The sequence below is a fragment of the Aspergillus thermomutatus genome (genome assembly GCF_002237265.1).
Source record: "Aspergillus thermomutatus strain HMR AF 39 chromosome Unknown NODE_245, whole genome shotgun sequence".
Taxonomy (NCBI): Eukaryota; Fungi; Ascomycota; class Eurotiomycetes; order Eurotiales; family Aspergillaceae; genus Aspergillus; species Aspergillus thermomutatus.
Genome location: NW_020798295.1, coordinates 34,216 through 42,232, shown reverse-complemented (window position 1 = coordinate 42,232; position 8,017 = coordinate 34,216). Strand labels below are relative to the sequence as shown.

The following is an 8,017-nucleotide window of genomic DNA, read 5'->3' as shown; positions in this document are numbered from 1 at the left end:
GATGTGGAGTTTCGCGAGGGGTTCGCGGTGCAGGGGTGGGAGGGGGAACCGGACCAGCGCGACGCGGCGATTTTCCGCGGCCAGGCGACGTTTCATCCGACGCGGTACCTGGTGGGGGTACTGGGGTGGTTGCGAGAGCAGCCTAATTTCCAGTGCTTTACGCACAGCCGGATGCTGAGCGTGGAGGAGAAGGACGTGGTGCGGGTGCGGACGGTGGATGGATGGATACACTGTGACCGCGCGGGATGTGGTTGAGGCGACGTGCGTGCCGCTGCAGAAGCTGGCGGTGATTGCGGAGATGGAGTACATGCGGACGTACTGCATTGCGATCCGCATTCCCAAGGGGTCGGTGGAGGACTGTCTCCTGTATGACGAGGCGGAGGAGTACAAGTACGTTCGGTTGACGGCGTGCGACGAGCAGGACGACTACATGGTTGTTGGCGGGTGCGACCACAAAGTCGGCCAGGAGAAGCCGGAGGGAAGGTTTGAGGAGCTGGAGCAGTGGACGCGGGCGCGGTTCCCGCAGGCCGGCGCCGTCGACTACCGCTGGAGCGGGCAGGTGTTCGAGCCGGTGGACTACATGGCGTTCATTGGGAAGAACCAGGGGCAGCAGCATACGTACGTGGTGACCGGAGACAGCGGCAACGGGCTCACGCACGGCGTGCTGGCGGGACGACTGATCGCGGATGAGATCGAGGGCGTCCGGAACCCGTGGGCAGAGCTATACAGTCCCAAGCGGATGGCCAGCGTGGCCAAGTCGTTGCCTAGCATGCTCCTGCACGACGTCCAGATCAACATGCAGTACGAACGGTGGCTGCAGTCGGATGTCAAGGACATTGAAGACCTGGCTGTTGGTACCGGTGGTGTTATCCATGAGAAGACGGGCCAGCCGGTGGCCGTATACAAGGACGAGGGGGGTCAGGCGCATAAGTTCAGCGCCGTCTGCCCGCATATGAAGGCCGTGCTGGCGTGGAACAATGTCGAAAAGAGCTGGGACTGCCCGGTGCATGGCAGCCGCTTCAGCTGCGATGGAGTGTGCATCGAGGGCCCGGCTAAGGCCAATCTCACCCCGATGGATGAATTCGCTAGGAGTAAGCAGCAGGAGGCACAGCGTGTATAATTGTACATATAATGTGATATTAGTACATTTTGGTAGGCCCAACGAAGCCATACCCCTGCCTCCACGCTCCCTTTTTCCTCTCCTCGCGGATCTTCCAAAATATCGATCCCTAGTCGCAGTCAGCATCAGCATAGCACCATACCATCCGTTCTCATAAATCAACATACATCATAAATCCCCCTCAGATCCTCCTTGTGCACCCTCCCATCCCTCTGAATCAACAGCCACGTCGTCCCCCACTCAAAAAACGCAGCCCCCCACTACCCAGTCAGCCTCGCCCTCACACCACACTCACCCAAAGACCTCAGAGAGAAAAGACCTACCCCAAACGGATCCCCCGCACACCGATTCCCACGCATCATCTCAAACAGCTCCCCCAGCGTCAATGCCCCGTCTTCGTCTCCATCATACTTGGCAAACAGATCCTCAAAATGCTGCGGGACGAAGCGTCCCTCGGCATCATACGTCCCGCTATCAGAACCATGCTGCTCCCATCAGCACCCGCACCCGCCTCCCCACAAAAACACAAATAAGAGCAAAACCCACCTTGGCCTTGTAAATACTATCCACATAAACCCTGCACCAGAGATCCGGGACAACCGAGTGCGCCAAGCGCGTCGGATACGAGAAATTCAGATTGATGATCAGCATCGCCAGCAGCGAGAAGAGGATGTTGAAGCCGAGCTCGCGGAAGCCGGTGTACGTGTCCAGCGGGAAGATCTGGCCGTCGCGGTCGCGGTCCCAGAAGAGGACGTGCTGTTGTAATGGGGTCTGATTTGTCAGTTTAGTTCCCTGGGGGATTAGGGGAGGATATACGTAGTCGCCGTATTTGGTGATGTAGGCTGCGTCGCCGGTGGGTTTGTCGGTTGAGATGGCGGCGTTGCCGCGGGGGAGGCCTGGGTTGGGGATGGATGCGGTGGCGGTGGAGGTTGCGGGGAGGCGGTTAGATGTGACGGGGCATTTTGGGGCTGTGATGGGGAAGGATTGGTTGTTGAGGTTGGATTGGGGGGTGAGGTCTGGGATACTGGGCATTTTGATGGTGGTTGACAGGGCAATGAGGTTGAATTGGGGATGTGTGATGGTGAGGGCAGGTTATGTATTAGAATATCCGTAGAGGATTCAGAATCACATGCAAAGACTGTTGTATTCTCTGACATATCAATGGATGGTCTTGTTTATTCAGAGAAATGACGTTCATTTGGTGGCCAGTGTGATGTCATTTTATAGTACAAGAGCATACGGAGTATGGTTGTCTCATATCATGATAGATCTGAGCAAAGTACATGAGTCTATTTATAGATGTGCCAAAGAATCAGCATCAAGACAAAGGTAATCCAAGAGACTCCTCAACCTGAATTGAGAACAAGATTTGGTCAACTGGGGTTACTTATTGCTCTTCGATCGGTCAATCAAGCCAGGGCCAGATAGTATAATAATAAGCTTGAGTATCGAGCCGCTGCAAAACAGTCGTGCTATGTATGCTACGTATGCTATGTATGCTATTACAGCCGAATCATGACCATCACTGCATCCTCCCATCAATAAAAGCACATACACAAGTCGCATTATCACTCATCGGCCTCGCCGCCGCCTCCGTCGCGATCTTCCCCGCAACGCCCTCCGCCCGCGTCCCATAATTCCAATGCGCCACGACATGATCCAGAATCATTCGATCCTCCATCTCATCCGTCACCCCATCCGTCGTGAGAATGACGATATACTTCCCGCTCTCCTTGAGCTTAATCCGCGAGATGGACGGTCGGCTAGACAGTAGATCCCCCTGTTGCTTGTCAGGGTTGAACCCGGCGATCTCCTGCTCCAGCGAGAATGGCTCGTCCGAGTTGATCAAGGGCGCTTTATACTGGAGGTCCCCGAGCGCGCGGGACATATTCAGAGCGCCTGTTCATCAGCAACTGCACGGATGGACTGAGAGAGAAGAAGTACCTAGTCGCGGGGACCCGAGCTCCCGATTCACGACCCCCCCGGCCTCTTTGATCCGTTCCTTTTCCGTGTCGGAGCCGGGTTTGTGCGCTTTTGTGATGCGTTTCTGGCAGATTAGCATCATCCTGGAGGAACGGGAAAGTAACTCACCACCTCCCAGCCAGTAGAATGCTGCTCGGCGAGCAACACGTGCGAGTCGCCGAGGTTGCCCACCACGAGGACCCCATCGGTGAGATTCACCAGGCAGAGGGAGAAGGTTGAGCCGGATTTGCCAAACACCTCGTTCCCTGCTTGGAACTGTTCTAGGAGGAGTTTTTCCTCCTGCTGCACGGCGTCTTCGATGGCTTTCTCATAGTTCCCTGTTCGGATGTCGGGGGATTCGAGGATGAGACGGTGGAGGTGTTGTTTGGCGTGGAGGGCGACGTGGGATGTCACGCTGGCAGGGTTAACATTGGTCTTGGGGATTGCGTACAAGACTCACTGTCCGTCGTAGACTCCGAGGAAGAGGAGAGTCTCTTTTGTGTTGGAGGGGGTCTGCTTTGGGAGGAGGATGGTGTACTGGTCTTGTTGCGAGAGTCGAGATCCCAGGGCCTTTTCCTCTTTAGCTTCCTGATGGGACCGGTGGACTATAGGCTTACACTATTTCCTCCTGCATCCAGGAGGGTGAGCTTATCTTCCGAATCGGACTTTGACGGAGGACCCATTTTGCTGTCTGCTCGCGAGAGGTAGAGTTGGAGTTAGTTTGTTTACAAGACAGGAAACATAGAAGTAGTTAGAAGCAATGGCATCACCAGCATAAGATCTACAATAAGCAGGTATCATGATTTGCCTCTAAACATACCTTGAATTGTGGGCCTCACTAAGATAAGATCCAGAACGCAACGGTGATGTAATCCCAGCTTCACTCCATGGATCGACAGTTCCGTCCTACGGATATCCATCTACTGCCAAGATTCATTGCTCTTTTCCATTACCAAATCCATGGTCTGTTAATTTACACCCTAAACTATCCATTATCCACGTAAACCGTACATCCACCGCTAATCATCCTCCGGCCCCATCTTCCTCCTCCCCGCCTTTTCCACATTTTCCCTCTTCTTCTCCGTCGATTCGCTCGGATATTCTTGATCATCGCATCCGCACTCGTCTGCTCCTCGCCCTCGTGCGCCTCCGAGGGTCGTCCCCCTTGCGCCGAGACGGGCGATTGCACCGACCGTGTATCTGCCGCGTCCGAGTGCCGCGCTTCCTTCCCGCGGGACTTGTTGATTGCTTGAGACTCGGGGTTACTGGAGACGGGATCTGCGGCGTTGGACGAGTTGCCGGGGGATGGTTTCGTGGCGAGGAGTCGGTGGTGCATGAGGGCTTTTGACTGTCAGTGCTGGTTGGTGATGGGTGGGGGTCACTTATGGGTGTGAGGTCTCAGCGACCGAGCGATAGGGATTCGAATTGGAGGCATTTTGGATGATGGTTGTGTCCGCAGGTTTTCTTGGTTGATTGGATTAGATGTGTGGTAGTGGTTATATACTCTGGGTTGGGTTGGGTGGATGACTTCATTCGCCGTCACTGGGTTGTCATCCTTTGAAAGCAGGATATGCAACCCATTTGAACTAGATTTCCATAGGGCTGGATCTATAATGCTTGCACACGTTGTGATTAACATCATGAAATGCTTGGGTGCAATGCCTGCCTTTACTTAGCTATCGACAGACACCTTCCCCTCAAAGACCAGCTTGTAGTATTCTAAACGATCACGAATATCCTGCAGGGTCCCCTCTCCCAGAATATATCTCGAACAAAGCAACAGAGTAGTCTCCCACGTGGATCCCATCTCTTCATGGCGTTTCCCCTCCGCCTCCAGCAGATGTCGATGTTGGTCAACCACGTTCTTCCAAAACTCCCCGTCCTTCAGCGCATCAAGTACTTCGGAAGGCGAGACATAGTCCGGGTGACCAGGACGAATGACGGGCTTCGTACCGTCGCTGTCCACTGCAGCAATGAAATTCCAGTCCACCCGAGAGCAGATATAGCGCAATCGATACACCTTGCAATCGGCACAGGTACACCACTTCCACGGCGTCCAGAGTTCATCCTTCCCGGATATCCGAGCACTGAGCAGTGATCCAAGCGTCTTCAGTCGGGTCGCGAACAACTCCGGCCCGTCAATCATCTGCCGATGCGTCTCGAACAGCGGCACTCCCAGCGTAAAGAACCCGACTGCCTTCCAGTTGTCCATCTCGCCGCGGCCGAAATCAATGTCCGGGGCAGGACGCAGGCGGCTTCCTACCCGTCTATCCCCATGCCATGCTCGTGAGAAGAGCGTGTCTGCCGGCTTCCAGACCTTCCGCACTGCCTTGACGTTACAGCCCGGGGAGAGGAACTCCTTGCAGCTGTTCTGGAACTGCAGGGCTATCTCGGCCAGAAAGTCGTTGAGGACTCGGAGTCGATCGAGGATTTCAAGTCGATTGGTCACCCAGGCTTTCGCGCCTAGATCAGAAAGAAACTCGCCTTCACTATTATAATAGTATTTCTGTCGGCGCAGCAAATGTGTCTGCAGGACAGACAGGTTGTCCACCGGACAGTCCAGCAGATTGTCTGCCAGCGTGCAGCCTTTCGACTGTCCCGAGCCCGGGAGCATTCCTGCTGCGAATCGGTCCGAGCAGCTCATTTCCTCGTCTTTGAGGAGGTACGGATCTCCAATCTTCGGCCCACCGAGATGGAAACCCAGTGAGAAGCTTTCATCGGGATCCTCGCCAAACCGAACGCTCCACACATGATCAATGAGGTCTGCGTCATTCTGCGCGCAGCCCGAGTACAAAGTAATCGCCGAGCCGAGCATTGCCCGTCTGCTTCTGAATCCCGGGATCGGGTACTGCAGAGGCTTGACAAAGCTCTGCAGGTAGCTAACGCAATGGTCATCCGGCTCCTTCTCGATTTCCAGAGATAGAGAGACGGGTAGAAAGGGGTACATGACATCAAAGGTGGGATAGAGAAAGACTTCCTTGTAGGTCACGAGGCCATTACAAAAGACCTGGCAATTATTGCTCATCCGGCTGTAGGCCAGTTTCTGCGTCTTACCCAGCTTCTGCGCAAACAGGAAGAGATGCATTTTGATCTCCTCGTGGAAGAAGAACTGCATGACTTGGGTAATTGCCGATGCGTAACCCAGTAGAAGTTCTCTATTGTACGCTTCCGGTTGGGTTGGCGATCGATTTGTCCTCCACGCCTCTGCAAAAGCGAGGAATAGCGCGATGATTCTTTCTTCTCCTGTTTTTCACCGAAAATTTTCATTGAACCCGGTAAAAAGACCGCCTGAAAGCTGCTTCCTGGCACAGAGAAATCGTCGATCCCGGACCTTTTTTGTCGCTTCATACACGCTGCGCTCAGGAGATACAGAGTACAGCTGTGCACAAAGAACATCGCATCCGTGGATAGTCCTGAAATCCTCAGGATGAAGAAACTCTCTGACCTCGCGGGGCGAGTGACGCCCTAGAGACGGCAACGGTCGGACTGAAATGAGAGCGCCACCAGGATGTCTACCACCGTTAGAGTCATCAACGGCAGGACCCTGGGTAGTGTTACTTGCATCGTCATCCCGTTTTCAATCAAGAGCGGACCAAACATCACCCCACAATGCGCATTCCCTGCTGGAAAGAGTTGTCGGGAGTGCAGGGATCTAAGGCTGTTTCGTAAGCCACCGTAGGAGAGATGCTCCAGAAACACATTCCCGAATGATAGTAGACTCTGGCCTTTGATATGATCTTCCAAAGCATCCAGCTCACGGCTGAATTGACGGTTCCCTGAGAGAAGTCAGCTCATGAGCTTGAGGTAGCATATGGAGCCCTATGACCTGTGTCTCCTGCTTTATTGAATTTCCATGCAACTTTCAAGTGGTCTCTTGGATGCAGAGATGTCTCCATACAGCTGCAACATAATCGAAACCGGGTCGGATACATCAATGTATTGAGGAACAGGTGTGTCAGATCATTGCGAGGCATGTTCTCTTTTTCTGGGACGGTCTTGACATGGTTTCGAACAATTCCACTACGGCTGCAATTCAGTTTCCTGTACCCCCATGATGGGATAAACATTACTTACTGGTCCGTACAATCCTTCTTGCATTCGTAGAAGTGAAATGTACGTATACAGAATCGACATTCCGAGCATTGTACGGCTTGATATACCCCCGGGTATCTTTGGTCAACTGGACATGTCAACAAGTGCTCTCCAACATTCTAACATAGCTTGCTCACCTACCTTGAGCTGCAGGACCGAGTGACGGAAAGGTCGGCTTCCTATACTCCTGCACAAAATCATAGTCCGTCAATCCTGCAACAATTGTCAGTTAGTCTCACAGCAATGGATGGGTAGACAAACCGCATGCTTGAAGTAAGGAGCGAGCTACCAGCTCATCATGCGGTGCATCCTGTCTTCCTAATGAGTGCGTGAGTATTCGTCCGGCGTCAACTATTCAGGTATTCACCTTGGACATTGCGCACGACTTTCTCACACAGTTCCTTCTTCTTGTCATCGGATAGTCCCAGTGGGTCTGTCCATATTAGCAATTTATTGTCATCGGCCAAGGAATAGGTATACCCCATAAGTCCACCAGCTCTTGGAGATAGTCGCTTTCAAACGCATCCTGACGGATCCTTGACAAACCCTCGGGACAAAACGTCTTGTAATCGTCAAACGCTAGAAGCGCATTGGCAATCTCATCCGTCACGGCTTTCCAATAGATGTCCTGCAGAACTTGCAATATCCTTGCAACAGGGTTGTCGCCTTTTTCCGAGATCAGCCTCCATCCTTTATCGATCTCCGCGTCGTAGGAGACAGGAGATTGAAGATTCTCAAATACATTTGCCGATGACATACTGAAACTCGGATGCTGGGCTTTCGTACGTGTCTGGAGACAACCGCGGCTTTATCACCAGTGCTGACTCCTCAGCCGCACGCCAC

The 8,017-nt window shown here is 53.3% G+C and overlaps 5 protein-coding genes across 5 annotated transcripts; 1 reads left to right on the top strand and 4 right to left on the bottom strand.

Moving 5' to 3' along the window:
• Positions 1–217: 217 nt before the first annotated feature.
• Positions 218–1,120, top strand: CDV56_105063 (FAD-dependent oxidoreductase; the record flags this gene model as incomplete). Its single annotated transcript, XM_026758682.1, has 1 exon — positions 218–1,120. One exon carries the CDS (start codon positions 218–220, stop codon positions 1,118–1,120), a length of 903 nt encoding a protein of 300 aa, XP_026611191.1.
• Positions 1,121–1,139: 19 nt separating this feature from the next.
• CDV56_104987 (caleosin family protein) lies at positions 1,140–2,152 on the bottom strand (the record flags this gene model as incomplete). Its single annotated transcript, XM_026758606.1, has 5 exons — positions 1,140–1,229; positions 1,288–1,380; positions 1,444–1,605; positions 1,667–1,891; positions 1,937–2,152. The coding sequence occupies 5 exons, from the start codon at positions 2,150–2,152 to the stop codon at positions 1,140–1,142; spliced, it is 786 nt and encodes a 261-aa protein (XP_026611190.1).
• A 490-nt stretch (positions 2,153–2,642) lies between these two features.
• On the bottom strand, positions 2,643–3,765 carry CDV56_104854 (PP2C family serine/threonine-protein phosphatase; the record flags this gene model as incomplete). The annotated part of the gene is made up of 5 exons (XM_026758473.1): positions 2,643–3,019; positions 3,065–3,167; positions 3,212–3,497; positions 3,543–3,652; positions 3,700–3,765. 5 exons carry the CDS (start codon positions 3,763–3,765, stop codon positions 2,643–2,645), a joined length of 942 nt encoding a protein of 313 aa, XP_026611189.1.
• Positions 3,766–4,067: 302 nt separating this feature from the next.
• Positions 4,068–4,418, bottom strand: CDV56_104800 (uncharacterized protein; the record flags this gene model as incomplete). The annotated part of the gene is made up of 1 exon (XM_026758419.1): positions 4,068–4,418. The coding sequence occupies one exon, from the start codon at positions 4,416–4,418 to the stop codon at positions 4,068–4,070; it is 351 nt and encodes a 116-aa protein (XP_026611188.1).
• Positions 4,419–4,754: 336 nt separating this feature from the next.
• Positions 4,755–7,931, bottom strand: CDV56_104496 (uncharacterized protein; the record flags this gene model as incomplete). Its single annotated transcript, XM_026758115.1, has 5 exons — positions 4,755–6,325; positions 7,316–7,387; positions 7,436–7,492; positions 7,542–7,607; positions 7,655–7,931. 5 exons carry the CDS (start codon positions 7,929–7,931, stop codon positions 4,755–4,757), a joined length of 2,043 nt encoding a protein of 680 aa, XP_026611187.1.
• Positions 7,932–8,017: the final 86 nt, after the last annotated feature.